The sequence below is a fragment of the Theobroma cacao genome, chromosome 7, assembly GCF_000208745.1.
Source record: "Theobroma cacao cultivar B97-61/B2 chromosome 7, Criollo_cocoa_genome_V2, whole genome shotgun sequence".
Lineage (NCBI taxonomy): Eukaryota > Viridiplantae > Streptophyta > Magnoliopsida > Malvales > Malvaceae > Theobroma > Theobroma cacao.
In genome coordinates, this window is record NC_030856.1 from 14,667,989 (window position 1) to 14,692,755 (window position 24,767).

Consider the following 24,767-nt stretch of genomic DNA (forward strand, 5'->3'; position numbering starts at 1 on the left):
GACCCGTTTATAATTATGATTAAAAATTAGGGGTGATAGATTATTTGTTTACTAAAGAAATTGATTACAAATTTCATTGAAAAGTACTAAATAAAATAAATTAAAAATTTTGAAACACTTTATAATGTTGGTGTATTAAATAAAACAAATTAAAATAATTAGCAAGAGTAAAAATCAGAACATGCGACCTACTACCGTGGCGAAGGGGGCTAAAAGAAAAAAACAGTAGCAAAGGCTAACGGAAGAAAAACTTCTATATCGTATGAGGATGCTCTATTGGACCAGCTTTGCTCAGCTGCGTTTGGACTCCCAGATAGAGCCACGGGCAGTTGCCTCGGCCCAAACCCACTGCAGCATAGAGTTAACCTCGTTACACTGGGCTTCCGAACGGAGCCTTATAAAAGAATAATTGATACTTTTAAGCTATTGAAAATCAACAAAGAACTTATGATTCTATTTTTAGATGTTATGTTTTATATTCAATTATTTGTTTATTTTAAATCAAGTATGATTTATTTTATTTTGATTTTTAATCTGCTTCAAATTGAATAACCATTTTACATTTTGAATTCTATTTTAAAAGTATTATTCCCTTTCTCAAAATAGATGTTATTTTGCCAATTTTACTTTATTGTTTTTTTTTTGGGCATCAATATTACCAACCATCTCAACGAAAAGCATTTCTTAAGGTGAGCTATCCTATGACGTTTAAAGGTAATGTTAGAAAATAAAATTCAAAATAGTTTAGACATAGAACTTTGTCGTTTTAGAATATCATATTAGAATTATTTTACTTGCCACCAGCTGACAGACAAGAGTATATAATAAAGCAAGAAACCCAGTTGTAACAAATTTATTGTTTGGTACAATCTGTGGGAGCAAAAGAGACAGTCCTTTTTTGAAGGTCATACTCCACCTGGAAATTTATCTGTGCATAGTTTCCGAAGATGGAATTGGAGTTTGTGTTACTTGGAACTATGAGCATACAAAGCAAGCCGTCATTAACGCCAAATGTATTGACAGGTTGCAGGCGAAGGTCGGCACCAGTGAAATGGAATACCATGTCCGGAATTTTAGTCTCTGCCCTATAACACAAGGTAAATGTTCCAGAAGGATCTTGCTCTGGCTCTGCTCCAATGGCCCCTTTAACCATAGTCTCTACACTATTATAAAAGTTTGATTCTAGGATCGTCAGTGTTGTTCCGGAATCAATTATGATATTCCCTTGGCTTGAAGCTGCCTGTGCAGTCTTGTCTCCAATGCTAATACCTTCAAGATTAAGGTAGTAGAAGGTTGCAGGGGTTTTGGTTATTAGAGGAGTTGAAACAGCTCCGGGCCGAGAAATTATTGCCTCTTGTCCGAATACTAGTTTACCACTAGATGTTGCAGAACGTGGAACCAAACAGTAGGAGAATCTATGATCAATTTGAGTGCCTATCTGAGAAGTCAATGACAAGGGCCCTCCTCCCAGGCCAACAAGTCCAGCACCGGGCCTCCTGAAGTTACCTTGATTATTGTGTCCACATCCAAAAATAGATGTGGGGAATGAGGTTTTTGGACTGCTGGAGGACTCAAAACTCAAGGTATCACTGCTCAAGATTCCAATGGTATATGACTTGTCTCCATAGGAATAAAAGTATTCACATTCATTTGTGTTTAAGCAGCTCTTTCTGGGAAGAGCTTGGCAAGCCTCTGAAACACAGGAAAGCTTTCGGTATGTTGATGATGCTGCAGGATCAAAAGGAGAAGACCCTTGAGAATAACACTGACTCTGAGGGCATGGAGCACATTGTATCCATGTAAGGTCACTTCCGGTGTCTGCAATGGCTACGTATTCCACTGGTGGGGTTCCAAAGGAGAGTTTCATCAGATAAGTACCTCCATTTGGAATCACTACAGACTGGGTGGCTTTTTGATCTATATAAAATTGGATGTTTTTGATTCGGTCCATTGAATGGAGGGCATTTTTTCTTAGGAGCTCTGATGAGGTGATGGAATCATTAAAGAATGGAGATACCGGAGAATCACGATGAATAAGTTCTACACTGAAGCCATATGCTGTCTTTTGTCCAAACACTGATTGAATCACGAGGCTGGAGAAAAAAATGGCAGAGAGAACAAGAAACGGAGGATTATGCATCATTCACAAGAAGAAAAAAACAGTGAAACTTTGAGAAGAAAGCTAGATAAGATGGAGATGATATATTCTGATGAATGATCGCTATATTTGAGGGTGTTGCACTTTGCATGTGCTTCTACTTATAGATTGGACATCATTTTGCTTAGCTAAAGAGTTGAGGGTAGATAATGTGTACACTGTCTTAACCATTGAACTAATTTCCAATTACTTTCAAAGAAAGAAAGAAAAATTACATCCAATTGGATAGTACTGCCAATAATTCCCATTTCTTTGAACGAACTTATACATGGAATCAGTTGCGGTGATTGCGGTGGCTGCTCTTTCTCAATGGAAAAGTGGCCAGGCTGGGTACTTCTGACAACGAAATCAATATTATGTTGTCTCAAGCTGTCAAGAACAATGTAGACATAGCTCTATTCACCTCTTTAAAAACAAATTATTGTTGGATGATATTTAAATGTAAACATGATTGTTTCAAATTTGTTTCTGTCATTGTTGGATGTTGTTTCCCCTCTTTTAAGGCAATGTATTGACCTACTTTGTGTGAATACTGGGTGTTAGTCATGGAAATTTGGTTGCTTTGAAAGCTACTTCATCATGTAAAGGTTTTCCATCTAAATGTTGGACTAGTTTTTTTTTAAACAAGTGATGAGATGTGACATCAATTAGCAATGCTTTCTAGATATTTAAATAGTCAAGGGAAACCAACATTTTTACAGAAAATGATTTCCATGAGTTGTGGAAAGCCATCACCCAACTCTTAATCCTCCTTGGTAGACTAAGAAAACCGAGTCTTTCTATTCTTTTTTTGCCTTTTACTCGTTATTTTTTCCACTACTTTTACTGTTGCTTCCCCCTTTTGTCCTTTGTGTGTATTTTTTTATTTATTCGTTTATTTTTATTTTTTCCCCTGTTTCCCAAAATATGTTCCCATGCACACGGTTTAAATCAACTACCTTCCTTCTCATTATTTCCAGCTCAACCTACTATTCCCCTTCACCTCTCCATTGCCCACCCTCACATAATCCTTAATTCACCTCATCATTATTAAATTTAGTAAGGATATATATTTTTATTTATTTATTTTTCATATAATCGAATCTACTATGCTATTATTCCTGTCAAACCCTGTTTTATAAAATAATTACTGCGTCATTTACATGCTCAATAGAATGGTTACATATTTAGGAAGTTTGAGAAATCGTTAAAAAACGATATTACCCTTAATGGTACCATTAAGTCGATTAAGTCTCGAACTAGTTCAAATAGAAATTTTAAGGTGAAATTAAGAGTTTCACAGTCCAAGAATGATTTAAAATGGTGATTTGGAGTTCGAGGATCAATTTGGAGTCAAATCGAAATTTTCACTATCTAGGGGCAATATGGTCATTTGCTACCTGGGGACAAAATGAGCATTTTAGAAAAGATTTTTTTAGCCCCATTTGACTTATTGGAGTATGATTTGAGGTTTAGAAGTGAAAAATTTTAATTTCGGTATAATTTGGAGTATAAGGGCGAAATGATAATTTTGCCACCCCGAGGGCAAATCGATAAATTTTCACCCTGACATTTGTCCAGACCAAGGGATTTTATTCATCATGAAAATGAATAAACATGAGAAATGTGTGGCAGAGAATTTAAGAATTAAAAATCAAATATTTAAAATTTGGACCAATGAAAACATGCCATGTGTCAAGCTTAGGATATTTTATTATTTAACTTAAAAATCAGCATAAATCAGCCCATTATCTCTCCAAATATTCAGCCAAGCAAGGAAGAGAGGGAACGAAAGGAAGAACAAACCCTAGATGAAGAATTTCAAGAGAAAAGTGTGGAAAATTCAAGGAAACAAGTGACAAAAGGTAAAATTTCTTGATTTTGACTTGTGATCTACCTTTTCCATGCATTTCTTCTTATTTTCGATGGTTAAATTATATGTTTTCATGATGAATTCATGGCTGGTCAAAATGGGTAAGTAGAGAGAACGATAATGGATTGATTTGATTTTAAGATATGTTAGTGTTTTTAGTTAGTTTAACATATTTAGAAGCAAAACAACAAGAAAGGAATCCATTTTCCCCATGAATCTTCATGGCCGAATCTTCCTTGATGTGTGTGGGTGATGGATTGTTATTATTTTAAGAGAAATGGCTTAGAAAATGATGAATAATGGTGAGAAAATTAAGTAGAAAAAATCATGGTGTTAGTGCACTGTAATGGCCGAATTTTTCCATGAAGAAATGGGAAGGTTTTGATGCGAAAATTGGTGTTATTTGAATAATGTTTGGTGAATTGAGGTATTAGAAAAGAAATGGAGTAAGTTGGAGCCAAATTAGACACAATTGTCATTAATCGGGTAATAGGCCGAATTAGGTCAGCACAGTATTTAAGCAGTAGTCGGATAAGTTGCATATCATATCATGCATATACATCGAGCCTGAATTGATTTTATAATGGTCAAGCATTGATGTGGTGAATTATGTATTGTACATTGTGGATAGGTGTTGAGTAAATTACACTGGTAAAAGTACAGAGATTGTGCTGGAAGATTAGGATTAGGAGTACATCGACTCCTAAAACTGTGAGTAAACTTATTATCGTCTTAATTTTCTAGAGTAGTTTTATACAATTGTGTGGTTTTATAGAAAATAAATTTAAATAGTAAATTGCTACATTTTAGGAGAAATTGTGATTTTGTAAAATGATTTTGTAAATTTTTTGAAAAATTGAATACTGGTTTTGAAAATAGAGTAATTGGAGACTGCCTACTTGTGTTATAAATTGTGTTTTAAATTATATGGCTTATAGCAATATGTGAGCATGAATGGCAAAGTTGGTATTTGTATCAAAATTATATATACTATGTATTCAACCTTAAGAGGCTAGATTGCGATAAATTGCCATGTCATGCAGAAAAATATTTTATAAATCAGGTGGTAGATAAAATAATCTATAATCCCTGCAGTGGAGGTTCTGTGGACCAGCCTAAGAGAGGGGGCACAGAATCAGATATACCTTACCTCGATCAGAGAGCCGTGTGGAGGGTATATCTGGAGGTAAAGATTTGAGTGCACTTCACGTGGACCACCGCGTGAGAGTGAGACTCAGCCAACGCCAAGGCATGGCTAGAATTTCGGATGTAAAGACATTTAACAGCCTTGGTGGTCTCGGTTAGATGCCTAGGCCAAGGCATCCTTGGGAATGATTTTTGGCAGAAGCCAAGTTTTGTGAGATATATAAGCCATGTTGATTAATTAAGTAAACTGAATATTCATGTTATGAAACATATATTGGAAAAGAATATTTTAATTCGTCTCCATTTGCTCACCTTTAGATAGTTTAGATGGTGTCTATTTACTGACTGAGATTTTATAATCTCACCACCCTCATTTCTTCACATTTCAGGCTCAGGGAATTTCATAATTAGCCGACTTTGACAAGGACCTTCATTTAGACTTGAATCGGCAAAAGCTGTAGGTTTTCAGCTTTTGATGCATTTTGGTTAGATGTGGGCCCACGTGTCGCTGTAAAAGTAATTTTATACTTTGGTTATTTGCTTTATAGTATACATGAATATAATTAACTTTTACGCTATAAGAATTATTTACTAATAGCTTTATAAAAAAAATTATTTTATAAGAAAATAGTTTATTTTATTGAATATTTTTATTATATTCAAATGGTCAAATTTTCGCTTTAAATGAACGTTTTAGATACTTAATTTGTTTTTAAATCACTAAATATATATTTTCTGCTTACCTACTACATTTTTAACAAGTTTTGAGATTTTCGACAAAAAATGACGAAAATGCCTCTGTGAGCCAGAAAACAATATGTTATGTTCTATTTTGGAAATGACTCGTAATTCTTCGAATTACGATATTTGATAAATATTGCTCACTGGGGAAGTGCGAAAGCTGATACAAGAGCCTTGCAAGGTTTCGATCGGCATTCGGGGTGAAGAATGTTTGTCGAGACTTCGCGACGATTGTCACGGGCCCGATGGGGAGTTTCGGGTCGTGACAATTCCTCTAAACTAAAGACCTAATATTTCATAACCTAGTCCATTTCCCTGGCCCGAGTCAAGAACACCAGGGATGGTATCTGCCCGTTAACAGCACAAGCCATTCCCCCTTCTCACTATCCTCATAATCCATACACGAGGTACATCAATCCTCACAATACCAATAGTTGTTCTTTGTACTGTCCTATCTTATTTAATAACTCCCAAATATGGCTCCATTTATCCATAGCTCTAAGTCATAAGCTAGCAACACGTATCTACCCGTGAGAACAAGTGGAGTTATTCTATCCATTGGATAGAATAAGTCCATAATAATTGAAATTTAAGATGCAAGTGGACTTTAGTAGGCAAAGGATACAACAAGGCTTTCTGGGCCTTGTTGGTCTTGAAATTAATTAAATTAATATTTAATTAAGTATATTATCATTTGACACGTGCAGACTGTTAGTATTGAGTTGTATCATGTTTTGATTTGACAAAAAATTTATGATATCTTGAGTTTAATGTCAAGTATTTGACATTGTCTCAATCATATTTTTCATCCCCTAAAGTCACAAAATTGTTTGAAAAGCCATACATCCTTAGAAAATATCACAAAAGCTTTCAAACAATGAATATTCAGCTAAGTAAACAAAGAGCATACATGTCTTGAATTATTATTTGATTATAGGAACAGGGCAAGGATGAAATAGTTGAAGAGAGGCACCAAAGGTCAAGAACTCCTCAAAACACAAGTCAAGAGTTGACCCTAGAAAAGCTTAAGTCTATGTAAAGGCAAAATGGTTAAAGAACAAGTGAAACATCATGAAACAAAAAAGATATAGCTGACCCTTGGATGTTTATAATCGGCCCTAAAGAAAAAAGCTCAAAAAATTAAAGAAATTACACATATAGTCAACCCTAACAAGCTTGATGTGTAAAAAAGAGGGAAAATAAAAGACATAGTCGACCTTGGCTTCATTATAGTTGACTAGCTCAACCCAAATTCGCGAAATACATGCTCTCGGGAATTGGATCGAGTAGAGAAAGGTTAGACTCAACTATGGAACCTTAATTTGAGAAATTTGAATAACATAGTTGACCTTAGGAGAGTCTAGTTGACCCTCATGCTTCAGCAATGGCCAGATTTAATTCAAACTTGTATCTAACAGCTCCAAACTTTACTCCAGCTGTAAAAGGCAACCTTTGAGTCATTTAGAAGTAAGAGAATACTAGCACTCACTTGAAAATCCCTAGAGAGAAATTCTGAAGCTTATTTTTTCTCTCTAGCCTTCATCTTAGTCTTCCATCAAGCTTTAAAGAATAATTCACTTGAAAATTCTTAAGAAAATATTTGTTCTCTTTGTACTCAAGCCTAAACTTCTTAGCATATAGTCTTTGAGAGCCATTTTCTTGCTCTACTTTGTACTCATCTTGTAAAGTTTCTAACTTAACGTTGCAAAGCTATTTGTGGGGTTGAGTTCCATTTGCTCCCATGAAAAAGCGTTATTAAGGGTTTCATTTGCTCCCATGAAAAACTGTGTTGAGGATTCCACTTGCTCTTATGAAAAAGCGTTGTGAGGGTTTAATGCTTGATTGTTAGAAGGATAAGCTTCAAGTAAAACTACCAAGAGGTGAATTAGTTGTTAAATAAAAATTTCCCCTTTTTCAAAAGCTTTGAAAATGAAGCAAAAATATGAGAGAATGAAATAGCAAAATAGAATATGAAATCAAAAAGTGAAGTGTGGAAAAAAAAAGAGTACTCAGCAGGATTTTTATAAAGGTTCGGCCCTTCAATGCCTATATCCTCTCCTTTGATATCACAATGAGTTTGAATCCATTATCAATATGCCTTTTTAGTAACATCAAGTGTAACCTTTACAACATGCCTTTTAATAAGATTAAGCGTAACCTTCACAACATGCCTTTTACAAGATCAGGCATAACCTCTATCAAGACATTGTCTTTTTTAGATTCAAGCATAACTTTTACACAAGATACAGCCTTTTAAAGGATCAAGCAAAACCCTTCTACCTTTTGCTTGGAGTTATAACCAATGCAACAATGGATTCAAGAGAATTTCTAACTCAAAACCTCTATAAAGGTTGATAAAAAAGTTTGGATTAGAAATATGAAAGCTTTCTTAAAGCATATGAATATTAAGGAAGGTTTAAGCTTAAGGAGGATCAGTTGAAAGATAAAAAAGTGAACTTTAAGTTTTGCTCTTGCTCAAAAATAAGATTTTTTTGCCTAAAGCTTTTTCACTTGTTTTTCCTCTTTTTTCTTTTTCAAAGATGATTTAAAATCATTCATAATCCTTGCTTTAACATCCACAAGGTAGGTATTTGTAGCCCTATCATTTCTTACCCATTGGAGTGAAATTTGAATCACTTCTCGTATGTTCTATCAACCTTGCACAATTCTATCACATATGCAGAATCAATTATTTGCTATTGAGTTGTTGGTTCATCACAAAGTTTGGAGCTTTCTGTCTCTGGAGAATTAATTCTTTTATTTTGAGATGTAGGTTATTCTACAATTAGGTTCAAAGGTGTCACCTTTATAATCTTGGAGAATCAATTCTTCTACCTCAAAGTGTCTGTTCTTCATTGTGGTCTGATGCCAAAATTTGAATCTAAGCTTAATTTTTTCTGCTTCAATCTTATCCAACTATTCCATTTTTTCCTTAGGTAGCAAGTTCATTTTGTTTGAGTTTTTCCACCTTTATAATCACTGTTGCTAGGTATTTGTTTTTCCTATTTATTTTGCTAATATTACAATTCAACAGATTAGTCTTAGCTTGAGTTTTTCTTTCTTTGTTTTTTAGTTTTATGAAAAGAGCAAAAAACTTGGAGATTGTATCATGTGATCTAGAGATTTAAAAAACATTCCAAAGACTTCAACGAGAAAATCAACAAGTTTGTGCTCAAACTGATACAATGGCTAATCAACAGGGTGAGCAGCAAATCCAAAAGTGAGTAGTGGAAGAGAATCGTTGCTAAGAGATTATGATGTTCCTTTAGTGCAAGGGATTTCTTCAAGCATTAGAAGGTTGACTATTCAAGCCAACATTTCGATATTAAGTCGACCATCATTACCAGGATCGAAACTTCAATCCAATTTGGGGTTCTTTCAAACGATGATCGAAATGCTCACATTTCGAACTTTCTGTAGATATTTGACACCTTTAAACATAATGGAGTCACAAATGATACAACTCGTTTAACATATTTTCCTTTTTCATTGAGAGACAAAGCTAAAGCGTGGCCGAATGTGCTCCTTACTGAATCCATCACAACATGGGATGACCTTGCTCAGAAGTTTCTTGCTAAGTTTTTTCTTCTAACTAAGATAGAGAAAATGAAGAATGATATCACATCATTCATGTAGTTAGATTTTGAATTGTTGTATGACGCTTGGGAAACATACCAGGGGGACCTTCTAAGATAATATTCCACACATCAATGTCATGTGCTTCAATAAATATCTTTATCCGTTTCTTCCAATAAGGATAGTTTTCACCAGAAAGGAAATGAGGTCTTACCATAAATGGACTTTTACCTAATGGAATCATCATGGGTTGCAAAACCATGATTTTGGGCTTCAAAGGATCTTTTCAAAGGTGATTAAACTTTAAAACATGAGACTAAAGCTTTGATACCAATTGTTAGATTTGTAATCTTAATAAATAAATAAATATTCAAGAGGGGTGAATTAAATATTGAAAGTTTTTCTAAGCTTAAAACTACAGAAGCTTTGCTTTTTGAAAAATCCTTTTGTTTGAAAACATTTACAAGTAAAGAAACTCTTTTAAAGAAATTGGTTTTTTAAAATAACAAGCATAGTTAGAAAGAAAAAAAGTAGGAGACGATTGTTTTATAAAGCTTCAGCCTCTTTACCTACGTCCTCTCCCTTAGTTCACTAAGTAGTTCGTAATCCATGATATCAAATGCCTTTTAAGGATCAAGCACAACCTTTACACTAGTCTTTTCAAAGGCTAAAACTCAACCCCTTTACCTTTTTTAATGGTTAAGGTATAACCAACCAATAATACCTTTTGGAGGTTAAGGTAAAACCTTTTAGTTTAATACAAGAGTAAAGATATGCAAGCTTTAATGCCTCTAGAAGGCTAATAGTTTTAGTGAGTACAAGATGTTTACAAAGAATATCACTAAGGAATAAAAAAACTCAAAGGTCAATGATTGATACAATGAGAAGATATAAAAGTGAGAAAGAGAGAATTTGATGATTTTGAGGATGATTCTTGTTCCTTGCTCAAAGGAATGTATTTCAATGCTTTCTCATATGTTAAATCAAGTTGAACACTTGTATTTATAGTCTGGAAGTCCTTGGGATCCATTTGAATCAATTTGTACCAAAGCTAGCCATTATTTATGTCCTTTTTGTGCTTGTTTGCATTGAGGTATCAATACTTTGTCTGCTAAGCTTCCTGGGTATCGAGACTACTCATTGAGGTGTTAATACTTTCAAGTCAGAATGCATTCTGTTTGAAATGTATCGATACTTTTCTTCTAGGTATCAATACTTGTGAAGTTGACTTTTGATACTTGACTCCTCGGGTAACAAGCGAGAAATGAGGGTTAGTATCGATACATGACGCATGATATGAATGAGGTATCGATATCGTCTTGCTGGGTATCAATACTTTTTAAACATAAAGTTTTTTGTTTAAAAAGTATTGATACTCTCATGCTCGGTATCAATAATTTCAAGTTAGAATAGTTTTTGTCTTGAATGTATCAATACTTTTTTTGCAGGTATTGAAACTTATGTTTTAAAAGTGTTGCTTTTGACCCATTTTGACATTTAAACTTCTCTAAACACTTAGCCATTTTACTAAAAGTTCAAAGGGTCTTAGAATATATTTGAGAACACGTTATGGCAATTTTGATAATTTGTTTAAGTCATTTTAAAACTTAAGGTCAATTGTTACAACTAACAGATACATTTTGTCTTAGGTTTCATGTATCGATTCATGATGAACATGTAGGGATATATGTTTATAAAACTCCTTTTTTGGAGTTTGATGTATCGATACATTTCATTCAGAATGCAATTTTGAAGTCTAAAACAAACCTTTTGACCTTTTAAAGTTCCAAACTTTAAATTAAACTTATTTGGCTATCAAAACACTGATTTTCTAAGTTATAATGGTTTATAAATCATGTTCGAAACATCAAATTACTAACTCACCAAGCTAAGTTACAATTCTAACCTAAAGTAAAAAAAATAGAGTTTCACAATAAACCCATTTGCAACCAATTGCATGAGAACTAGTAGGAAGGGGCATCAGTGTCATCCAAGTACAATTATCTTCCAAAGCTTCTAATTCTGCTTTCATAGCATATTGCAATTGAACAAACTTAACAGCTTGATCATATGTTGTAGGTTCAGGTATGAGAGAAAGAGAAGTTGTAAACGCTTGATCAGAAATAGAAAGTTGGATATAGGAAATATAGTTATTGATAAGGTGAATACTAATAGAACTAGTTTCAGGGTTAGACGACGGAAATTTGTATTGTTGGGGTTCTAAATGCTTTGAGGATGTATAGATCTAGTGCTTTTTCTAGGTGTTGAAGGATGAGAAGTTGTTGTATCAATATGAACGTCAGTAGAGGTAGGCGCAAAATGGTCATTAAAATTAGAAGAATGGCCGGAATCATAAATTTGTTAACCCTTCCTTCTGGTTGCTACAATGAGGATAATCCTTAATGTTAGTTATTATGGTTTAATGGGATTTAACAGTTGTTAGTAGTCGTTAATTCCATTCATGAGATCACCAATATCTTTTTCTTAAATACATAAAATAAAAAAATATTACTGTTTAATTTTTAAAAAAATTAATAAATTAAATTCTGAAATGAAGACTTCAATAACTGTTTTTCTTAATACGAGCACTTGAGGTTTAATAGGTGGGATGACCATGTTATATGAAGCTATATAATTCAATTTGCTATATCCAATAATACTTGTCCAATATGTGAATACTGCAATACTCTTTGAAACCAAACTGTTTTGAATCGTCGATGTTGCCCATGATTTAGGAATGCTATAATTTTTCCTAAGCCATATTTACATCGTTCTATTTGCTCTTGACCAATAAGGGAAGTGCTTGATTATTGCTCCTGATCAAAGCAATAGTGTAGGAAGAGATGTTCTCTTTCAAATGGGTGAAAATGTAGCGCTTGATGAAGGAGCTTGAGAAGTTGATTGAGCCCGAAGAGGATATTCTAAGAGTTCCACTATCTAGAAATGTTGGGAGCCTTCAATGTGATGTACTTTCTTTGGGTTTTTCATTCAAAATTCAGTGGATTTGCTCTCACACTTGAAATTAGCATCTTAAAACAACAGCATATAAACTATATAGAAGCTTAATGTCAAATAATACTAATAAGTACCTGGCCAGTTCAACAAACTTTTTACAAAACAATTTGGTATAGGTTTTTTGACCCGACAGCACCTCGTCACTTAAAGAAAATAACTTTACCATACATTAAAGCCTTGAACTTTTTTTTTTTTTAAGGAAATTAAATCTTGAATTAGAAAGAACCTAGCTGTACAGCTTGCAGAAAAGATATCAGCTTGGAAGAGATCATGCGCTCGTATACAAACACAGAAGAAAACTGTGATTTTTTCACATGAAAACAAAAAGCACCAGTTAGAACATTCACCAAGCTCACACAGCAGAGTTCATGAAATGGCAAATGAAGGTTCTTTGGCCTATCTTTCGTACGGTAGTATCCTTGAGCATTATACAAAAAGGAGTCATGTGATGCATTCTAAAAAGAGAGAAGAGGTCCTAACAAATATCAATGAGGTTTACAAAATTACATGAATACAAGATTTGTTACATCCAACAACAAAAAGAAAAAGAAAACCTGATAGAAGTCTGGAAGCACATGCTTACGTACCATGACTCAATCTTTTAGCAATTGCTAGTGCTTTTGCAGCAAAATTGCTTTCACGGAAGATAAGCATCTCAACTACCTGTCCCATGGTCGGTCTAGCATCTTTGTCTTCCTGCACACATTGGAGAGCGATTGTTACCAAAATTAACATCTCAGAAATGTCATATTTCCCGTCCAGTGCACGGTCTATTATCTCGCTATTCCCCGTCCATGTTTCAGCCACTGTAGCTCTTTTCATCTGCTCTCTAACCCATGTTACTAATGTTCCTTTGTCTTCTCCCCCTTCACCATCTGTGCTTGAGTGAATTTTCATGGCAGGGTTTCTCCCAGTTACCAACTCCAATAAAACAATGCCATAACTATAAACATCCACCTTGGAGGTGATAGGCAGATTGGACACCCACTCCGGTGCCATGTAACCTCTAGTTCCTCGTATCCTTAACGATCCTGAATACTTAACATCACCTCTGTTTAGAAGCCAAGACAGGCCAAAATCTGACACTTTAGGTTGGTAACTGGAGTCTATAAGAATGTTCTGAGGCTTTATATCGCAATGAAGAACCCACTCTAAACATTCTTCATGTAAATAAGCTAGGCCTTTTGCGGTTCCCACAGCAATTTCAAATCTCTTTCTCCAATCAATTGCTTTAAAAGATAAGCCTTTTGCCAAGGATCCCTGTTCCATGTACTCGTAGACCAAAAGCCTGTGCTTTCCATCCGTGCAATACCCCCACATCTCTATCACATTCATGTGATGAAGCTTTCCTATGGTGTTTGCTTCAGCTAAAAATTCAGCTTCTCCTTGGTGATTAGCATCAATCAGTCGCTTGATTGCTGCAATTCGACCATCAGACAGTTTGCCTTTGTATACAATTCCTCCACCACCTCTACCAATCTCTTCTTTGAAATCATTTGTAGCCTTTTTCAGGTCAGCATAGGTGAACTCTCTGACGCTTGCTGTTGTGAGAGAGTAGCCTCGCAATGACCTAGAATTGCGACGGGTTCTCATCAAGATCCAGAGCACAAAGAAAATGCTAAAAATTTCGATGACTCCAATTGCTCCAGCAGACCAAAGGGCAAGCTTCAGTGAATCACTTTGGTTGCTTGTTGGATATTTTCGGTCCAGTACCTCAAATTTGATTGAACAGTCTAGCTTGTAATCTTGATTAGTCTTGCTGAAGGAGGAGAGGCTTGCCTCGGGCAATTTCAAGAAGAGATCTCCTTCAAAATTTTTCGAACGATGTCCATTCAGCAACTGTCTTAGGATAACAATATATACCATCCGGACGGTGTACTTTAAAGTACTTGAATTGAAAACCTTTGCAACCACTCATGCTCAAGCACAAGTCCTCGCACATCTTTATGGTGTAATTTGGATACAAGTCATAATCATAGCCATAGAATTCCACATGACGGAGTTTTAGGAAACCAAATTGATCAGCTTGGTTACATGGAAGATCAAATTCTGGTACACAACCGAAGGACCAGTCAGTAGTATTCTTCATCATATATCCTGGAATGCAAGAACATTTTCTGCCAAGGTTAGGACTATAGCTGCACACACTGTTTGGCCCACAAATTCCGTGAATTCTACAAGGTTGAGAGAATGCTTGCCATGATACAACCCATGTTTCTTCCCCTTCTTTTAGACTGTACAATCTAACATTTCCATCAGAATCTATCTTCAACATTCTTTGAATCTTTGAGCCGTAATCGGTAGACATGAAATTAACACTATCAGTTGAAGTAAAATTGCCCAACGAATCTAGTGCCGCAATTCTACTACTATTGTAAGTGGACCTTCCAGCTTCCCAACTCAAAAAGTCAGGGATCCGGCCAGTAAACACTTGAAACCTCGGGAGTTTCATATACAAGGCTGAGGACATTATCAGGATCAAAATAAAGTGTAAAGAAACCTGAAGAGTAGTTGCTTTTGCTTCTAGATGAAACGAGCTTTGTGTTTTTGTTGAGAGGTTGAAGAGGAAGAAGGGTATCGGTAGGTGAATCGAAGCTTTGCCAAAGTCTACTCCTATCTTAATTATGTAACACAAGATTTCCAGTATCATATAGTTCTAAATATGAAGATGACTTTGAATTTGAAACAGTGTTACTCATCCATGCAATTACACGTCCAGCATCAGTTAAAACAAGATTACCAGATTTCAGCAGGGAGAGCTTTGAGTATTTACCATTGACAGGAAGGTCACGGTTTGCCATCCAGACTACAGTACAATTATTACTTCCGCTGGATGGTTTGTTGAACCATATTGCAAAGCAATAAGCATTGTTGCCAACAGGGTGAAATCCGGCACTGAAACTACCGTCAGCTGAAGTCAAAACATCATTTGCTTTCTCTACTGAGATTGATGAACCCTCTTTTAAACCATGACAAAATGAAGAGAAAACCAAAGAAAACATCATGAGAAATGGAGAGGCCATGAATGAATATTTGGAGGATTAAGAGTAGGGATGAGCCTTGTCAATTTCAAAGTTTTGTACAAATTTAGGTGATGGGTGAATTGATTATATAAACTGGAGTGCAGGCAGGGACTAAATTCAAATAATGCGTCGATTGTACGAAATTAAGTACAAGCCTTTTCTGAAAAAATAAAATGTAATTACTATGAACCATGCACAGTGCTTTCTGAAATCCAAATGTTTTGGCATTTGGTGGTTGACTTTTGAGTCCTGAAACCTTTTTTATTTCAAATTTTCAGTTTTTTTTGAAATTAAATATTTTGAAAAAAGAAAATTTGAACTTAACTTTTTAAACGAAGGATAACTGATTTAGCATTAAGTTAAAATGTTGACAAGCAAATTTAATAAAATAGTTATATGATAATAGACTCATTTTCATGCATTAATTCCATACATACATATGGATTATTTATTAGAAATCTTAATAAGTGGCCATGAACTTGTGTTAGGAAAGGATTTTTTTATAGTTTAAAATTTAAAATTATCAAAATTGGGATTTGTAAAATCTCTTTTGGTGATGCACGAAATAAATATGAGTCTGGATTCCAATTATTTAGTAGATTATTAACTTATATATCAGTGGAGTGTACGATTAAAATTTACAAACAGATATTTATATACTTTGAGCACATGTCCATTTAAGTCATGTTAAAGTATAATATATATTGACTTTTTCTTTTACAATTAAGTGGAAAAGTTAATCATTATATGGATTAACTTGTGGGTTACAAGTATTTAACATAATTTTAATTTCTATCAATATGGTATGGAAATTCAAATGAAGATCAAATTGACCTTATAGAGTGATTAATTAAGAAAAAAGAAATTTGTCACTGATCAAGTGGTAAGAGTAAGGTGAGATTTGAATCGGTATCTTAGATTTGAGACGTAGTGCTCGCCCTTGTTCCAATAATAAAAGAGGACAGAAAAAAGAAATTAAGTTCAAGCACCATTTTGTCTTTGAAAAATGTCAATAAATAAACCTAACATTCAAATGAAACTGATTTAATTATTTTCAATTAAAGAAAATTTTAATTTTGAGATTTATACCCAAAAATTTTAAAATTTTTATAATGATAATAGTCAATAGATATTAATGCCAACACACTAAAATATATCTTTTCCACTACTCATAAGTCATTAAAACAAATTTTCACAAAATATCCTTTTTACCTTTTGAATTATTGGCTATTCAATAATTATAATTTCATTAAAGTTGACTTTTTATGAATTAAAACGTAGTAATTTAGAACTAAATAGAACTTTTCATATCCTAGTAATTAATGCTTTAGTTTTAACATGTACTACGTTCCTTGAAAATATAAAGTTAGCAACTTCCAAGAGATATCTTCTCCAACACCAATCATTTATCAACATATTAATTCATGAAAGGAGGTGAAAAGATTTTTTACATTCGTGATTAAGGACAAAATATATAGAAACCAAAACAAACACAAAGATAAAGGCAATGTTGAAAATTAAACCCATTGTTCTATTATTTATTTAGTTTGATTATTTCTGGACCATATAGAGTTTTATTTATTGAGATCTTTTTGTTGAGGACTTAATGATATGGATAAAGTTAGGTTTTGAAGTAGGTAGACATTAAGTTAACAAAATATAACATAATACTTCTTTCATCACTTTTGTTTGTCCTTGTTCCCTTCTAGCTTTCACAAAAATTAAGAAAAAATTTTTAACTCACTCTAGTGTATTTTACATTAATTTTTTCTAAATTTGAAGTTTCAGGATCTTTAATGCTAAATACTAAACAAAACTATGAAAAATTGATTTAGAATATATAAAAGTAAAATTATTAGGCGCTAAAAAAAAGGCCACATAATTTTGACAAATTAATAGAAAAGATGAAAAAAGTGAATGGAGAGACAAGAGAGTATTATTTAATCACAGTTTACTATTATTTTTACAAATTATTAATTAAACTTCATTAATTTGTATTCAGTGTAAGTGAGAGCTTTATTTTTAAAAAAGTTCACCAACAGTGAGAACTTTTGTGTTTAAAAAAATAAAAAGTTAAAAAGACGTTGTATTTCATGTGATGGAGTAAAATCGTTTTAAAGAATATTAGACAATGTAAGGATTAAAACAATGATATAACAAATATAAAAGAGTTAATTAAGAGGTTAAGCAAAGAATTTTGAACAAACTAGAGAACCAAAAAAAGCTAAATAGCAAAACTAAAAAAAAAAAATACCCATTTTATACAATAAAATTGGAAAATGCTAGCAAGGAAGCCATGGCGGCGGCGTGGTCCTGCCTAGCCCCCCTCTTGGTGCATGCAGTAAGTTGGTGGCATGATGCGTGACAGTCGTGGTTGTCTTGTCCTCTTGTGGAAATACCATATTACCTATCAATATCAGATGAATTACTGCCTCTTTAGTGTCGACTTACATCGACGAAATTTCCAGGTCTTTTTGCAAGTATTATGGAGCATACAATTATCTCCATAAAGACATCTTCAACTTTCAAAAATTGAAAGGCCAAACAATGAAAATTAATGTCACTCTAATTATAAAGTGTTACACGTCAAGTTGGGATTTGCACTCAAGCAATTTTTTTTTAAAAGGCAAAAATTTCATTCATATCAAACCTGTTATACGAGGACTACTGGTCAGGGGTAGTTAAAAGGAATCTGGCAACAAGAGACCTGCTCATCACAATTACCAGATTCCGACACAAATACAATAATAGTATGCTTGGTTCATTGAAAAGAATAGAATGAGAATAGAATAGTCATTTCAAGGAAATAGAATAGAGGAAGAATAACTATTATGTAGATTGATTCATGGGAATGAAATAGGATAGAAATTGCTATTATTACTTATTTCATTATTTGGTTGACAGAAATAATTTTAAAAATAGTTAAGGAATAATGGGTAAATGATAAAAATACCCTTTATTAAAATTTAAAGATTTTTTAATTAAAAAACAAAAAAACTATGATAAGAAATAAATACTCTTTATTAAAATTAAAGAATTTATTTTGTTAAAAGATAAAAATATTCTGAGCAATAAAATCAAAATAACTTATACTATAATTAAATAATATTTTCATCAAAATACAAACATATTTTTATTATAATTTAATAATATTTTGTATTAGAACATAGTTAAACCTTTTATTATAATTAAATAATATTTAATATTAAAAGATAAAATATATTCTTCATTAAATTTAAATAATACTTAATAATATTCTTTATTACATTTATTATATTCAAATAATAATATTAAGTAATATGTTTTATAATATTTATTATAGTGAAATAATATTGATATATTAAATAATATTTCAATATTTTCATTTCTCTTTTTTTGAAAATGAAGTAAAAAATTTTGTGTCTTTTGTGCTTTAGAGAGAGAAGAAGTGAGGAAGAGAGAGAAAAAAATAGGTTTAGTATTTTTTTATAAGGTAATTTTTTAAATTGTAAAAGGGTATGTTTGTCTAATCAACTTCTTTTCTTATTCCCAACAATTTGAAATAGCTATTACCAAGGGGGGCCTTGGTAATGGCTATTCAGGCTTCTCTGAGAATGGTTATTCTGAAAAATAGTCATTCTATTGAACCAAATGCAGCTTTATCTTAAGAATGAGAATAGAAGAGGAATGGCTATTCCATTCCCCCCAACCAAGCATACCCTAAGTCTTCACAATTCAGTGAGGATGACACAAATCTGTGATACTATATCCAGAGTCATTCACAAAACCAAAAACTCTTGAGAGGTTGCATATGAGATCAAGATCTCCTTCAATCCACATCTCATCACAACCCTATTAGATGAATCTTCTATACATAAACAGAAATACACCACAAAAACATCCAGGCAAACCACAACAACAAGCATGTTGAAACCCTCTGCACAATCACAAAAACATCAAGCATTTGGTTCATTGGTTAATGCATGATCTCACTTAAAAAGAGTAGGGTTCAAATCTTCCTTCCCTAAATATATATTAAAAAAAGTTGAAATTTGTCATACAATTAGCTACTTGGTTTTTTTAATAATTTCTTTTCCATTCTATTTTATATTTTGCGTTTTCTTGTTCTTTTCCTTTCTCAAAATCTTTGCTAGCACCAACGTGGACCGATGACGAGAGATTCGGCTCAAGAATGGTTAGCAAAACATTGTGAGGAGAAGAAGATGATGAAGTTAGAGAGAGACAAAAAAAAAAGGAGAAAGAGAAGAAGATGATGAAGTTAGAGAGATAAAAAAGAGGAGAACAAGAAACAATGCTTTGAGGGAGTTGGAGAGAGGAAAAAAAGAATTTTTTTGTTTTATTTATTTAATTAATTATTAAAATTTTTTTAATATTTAGGTTTAAATCATTAAAAATTTTTAATTTTAGTTTATTAATTAAGTAACAATATTTGGTGAACTGATAATGTATAAAAACTAATGCTATACATTATCAGTGTATCAAATAAACTCTATTATTTTTTAATATAACTTTTATCACCATTTTCACACACACATATACAGTCCAATTGTTAACATGCAGAGCAAGCCAACAATTACTAAAAAGATACATAGTCTCTATAAGATTGAAACTTTTTATTTATTAAATTTTTTCAATTATAAACTTAAGAACATATTATAACACTTAAAACTTATTTGTAAAGCTTAAAAAATTTCATAATTGATTTAAAAGATAATTTTTTTCCTTAAAATGTCACTACCCATGCGGTTGGAGTTCTGTTTACCTAAAACCGGTTTGCTTGTCAACCATAAAATTAATTGGCCGCCATTATTGATAAGACATCATTGTTACCCAAATGAGCAAAAGCACATTAAAGAACAATTAGGTTACACACAAAACAAAAATTTAACATGATTGGAACTCTTTTTTTATACCCATAAATGAGAGATAAAATTCACTATGATTATATAATTATAATCATAACAACCTCAAAATAAAACCCAAACCTATATACTCCTAAAATCCATAAAGGACAAATATATGTTGTTATATAAACATTTTATGCTTTTTTACTTAGTCAAAATGTGTATTTCATCAAGGATCCAGAATGTGTACATGTCTGGTAGAACTAGAGAATCTGATAGAACAGTTCCATAGTGGAACTGCCCATACAAACTCATATGGGGTACAATAAAATGTCATTCATGACTAACGAAACACAAAAACAGTTTGCAACACCCTACATAACAGAAACAACAAGGAGATTGAGCTTGTAACATAAAAGCCTTATTCTAAAATATGGAAACAATAGCTGGCAGTAGCAATGGGAAAGTAACACTAATACAACTATCTTAGAATATTTGCATCGACAACGCAGTTTCAAACAACCAACATTAGACCGCAAGTCATCAGAATCCAACATTATACCACTATGCAGAGAATATAGAGTATTTTTCGACCCCATATTTGGAAAAAACGAAATGCCCTCCCTTAAAGTGTGCCAGAAATGAGTCGATCTCATTAAAAGTCACCCTTTTGTTCCAAGGCCTCTTACTCTGTTGGTGAATCAATCAATAGCTTAAAACATCATCAAAAGTGATAACCAGAAAAATAGCCAATCATGAAAGAGTGTGTGATGATTAAGATGTTAGTGTAAGCCCTGCAAGTTAATCGATTTTGTGTTTGTAAAATACTATATTAATTAGTCATATTTCATGTTAAATATGTCATGGCTATTTTATATAATGTATGAGGTATTTTTTTATCCATTAGTTTATTTATAAAGTGTTATGAGCGACTTATGTAAATAAAGTCCCTAGAACATAATGGCTTTGAAAAGAAATTATAAAGGTTATAATTATGAGGTTCTTATGCATCAAAACCTTATTCCTAAACATGTTCCTAGTTATTGTATGGTCAAGAATAAAGACATTGACAATACTCAAAGGCTGGTACATGCTAAGCCTCTTTACTTTGGAAGTAAGCAACTAATCTCATAGGTTGAAGTATGTGAGATACTCGGGGATAGTATGTGGATGCTTGTCAAGAAACTGTGAAACCTCAACCTCCATAGACATGTAACTAGAGGTAGATTGATGAGTGCATCAAATTCATATATTTAATGGGAGATTAAATACCTAATTAGTCTAAGTTGGAGTAGATTTAGGATCGAATTTAAGTATTTTTATTTATTTTATTAGTTTAGTTTAATTTATGTTTAAATGTTTATTTTAAGTTAATAGTGTTAGTTTTACATTATTTATATTTATTTTATGTTTTTATAGGAGTAGGATCAAAAATAATTTCAATTGGTGAAGAAAGGTACATAATGGACTGTTGCTCTATTTGCATATGTTTCTGTTTTTCAAATATATCTCTCACTACAGAAGTCTAAATGACATAATTTTTGGACCATTAGAAAGCTAAGAGGCAGCGCTACAACTTTGATGTTTACCACTTTGCCCATTTTTGAATGGAAGATGGTTCAAATCTTTGTCAAATTGAAAGGACTACACTAGTAGAACAAAAAAGAACATTTTTGTAAATTACGTGAAACTTTGACTAATTTTAGAGATAAATATCTAAGGTTCCAGCACTTTGTCCTCACTTCCAGCAGCTTTTTCTTCTTCTTCTTCCCATCCTTCTTCCCCATTTCAAGTTTTCCATCTTCCATGGAGGCCAACCTTAAAACCCCCATAACCTTTTCATAGTAACTCCAAATCTCATGTTTATGGTACACTTTTTCATAGGGTTTTTCATTCTCTTTCACTTTTTCACCTCAAAAACCCTTAAAATGTTTTTCCTATGCACTTTCTCTCAGTAGCAGAACATTTTAGAGAGAGAGACTCTTCAAAATAGCTTGAGAAAACCCTTAAAAGAATTTTCTCTCTTAAATTCTCACTAAAGGATTTAACTACAAGTTTACCAAGGTGAGTAATGAGTTAGGGTTGATTTTTAAGTTGTTGATGATGGCCAATAATTAGATTTGTGGGCTGTTCTATTGTTTAGGGATATTTATTTATTTCTAGTGTGACTAGAATGGGGCAAATTAATGACTAGTCAAACAGTAATTGAAAACTAGTTAAAATTAGCATATGTTTGGAAATGACAAGAAAGAGTTTACGCATGTAAATGATGTGAAGTTATGCATAGGCATAATGAAATTTCGTATGGATTATGTAAGAGATAACTTATGGTTAGAAGCAAGTCAAATGTTAATTTAAACATCTAAAGAAGGCAAATGTAGTTGAAATTGATTATGATTGTAATATTTTCTATCATCCCGGTAAGGCAAATGTAGTGGTGAATGCTCTAAGTCGAAAATCAATGGGGAGTCTAGCACATATATTTGTGGATAAGAGATCTTTGATTCGGGAGATGCATGGCTTAGGAGATATGGGTGTGCATTTTAAAGTTTCAAAGACAAATGCATTGTTAGCACATTTTAGAGTTAGACCTATTTTAATAGACCGAATTAGAGAACCACAAAGTAAAGATGAGTTTGTAGCCAAGGCCTTAGAAGACCCTTAGGGAAAGAAGGTAAAAATATTTACTAAAGGCACAGATGGAGTATTGAGGTATGGAACCAAACTTTATGTGCCCGACAATGATGTACTGAGGAGAGAAATACTAGAAGAGGCTCATATGGCAACGTACGTGGTACATCCAAGAGCTATAAAGATGTATCAAGATTTAAGGGAGGTATTTTAGTGGGAAGGACTTAAGAAAGATGTAGTTGAGTTTGTTGCTAAGTGTCTAGTTTGTCAACAGGTTAAGATAGAGCACCAAAGGCCTGCAGGGCTACCACAACCATTACCGGTGCCCGAATGGAAGTGGAAGCACATTGCAATGGACTTCGTAACGGGTTTGCCTCAAACTAGCAGGGGTTATGACTCGATTTGGATTATAGTAGACCGGTTAACGAAGTCAGCTCATTTTCTTCCGGTTAAAACTACTTACGGGGCTGCCCAATACGCTAAAGTTTATGTGGATGATATAGCTCGATTGCATGGTATTCCCATTTTTATAGTATTTGACAGAGGGACACAGTTCACTAGTAGGTTCTAGGAAAAGTTGCAAGAAGCTCTGGGCACTAAGTTGAATTTCAGCACAGCCTTCCACCCTCAGACTAATGGATAGTCTGAACAAATAGCATAAACATTGGAAGATATGCTGAGGGCGTGTGTAATAGACCTCGGGGTCAGGTGGGATCGGTATTTACCCTTAGTGGAGTTTGCTTACAATAATAGCTTCCAAGCTAGCATCCAAATGGCGCCATTTGAGGCATTATATGGACGTAGATGCAGATCACCAATTGGATGGCTAGAGGTGGGAGAAAGGAAACTCTTGGGGCCGGAATTGGTGCAAGATGCCATCGAGAAGATACATATGATTCGTCAAAGGATGTTATTAGCACAAAGTAGATAAAAGTCATATGCTGATAACAGATGGAGAAACTTAGAGTTTCAATATCATGTATTTTTTAAGGTCTCACCAATAAAAGGGGTAATGAGATTCGGTAAAAAAAAAAAAGGAAAATTAAGTCCTCGATATGTAGGACCCTTCGAGATCTTAGAAAAGATTGGAATAGTAGCATATCGTTTGGCACTACTGCCAGACCTCTCAAAAATCCATCTAGTATTTCATGTGTCGATGCTTAGGAAGTATAACCCAGATCCATTTCATGTAATACGGCATGAAACTATCCAGTTGAGAAATGATTTAACCTATGAGAAGCAACCGGTGGCTATCCTTGATAGGCAAGTCAAAAATCTTTGTTCAAAGGATGTAGCCTAGTAAAAGTGTTATGGCGAAACCACACCAGTGAAGAGGAAAAGTGGGAAGCTGAAGAAGAGATGCGACAAAGTATCCACACCTCTTTAATACATAAAGGTACGCAACCTTATAGTTGAATTTAAATTCGAGGACCAAATTTTCTTTTAGTGGGGGAGAATGTGAAACCTCGGCCTCCATAGACACGTAACTAGAGGTAGACTGATGAGTGCATCAAATTCATATATTTAATGGGAGATTAAATACCTAATTAGTTAAGTTGGACTAGATTTAGGATCAAATTAAGGTATTTTTATTTATTTTATTATTTTAGTTTAATTTATGTTTAAATGTTTGTTTTAAGTTAATAATGTTAGTTTTACATTATTTATATTTATTTTATATTTTTGTAGGAGTAGGATCAAAAATAATTTCAATTGGTGAAGAAAGGGGCAAAATGGACTGTTGCTTTATTTGCATATATTTTGGTTTTTCAAACATATCT

The 24,767-nt window shown here is 33.3% G+C and overlaps 1 protein-coding gene and 1 pseudogene across 1 annotated transcript; both read right to left on the reverse strand.

Annotated features, from left to right (window-relative positions):
- LOC18594864 (aspartic proteinase CDR1) lies at positions 741 to 2,312 on the reverse strand. Its single transcript, XM_007022526.2, has one exon. It carries the CDS (start codon positions 2,141 to 2,143, stop codon positions 854 to 856), a length of 1,290 nt encoding a protein of 429 aa, XP_007022588.2. The 5' UTR covers positions 2,144 to 2,312; the 3' UTR covers positions 741 to 853.
- On the reverse strand, positions 12,860 to 15,625 carry LOC18594863 (annotated as a pseudogene).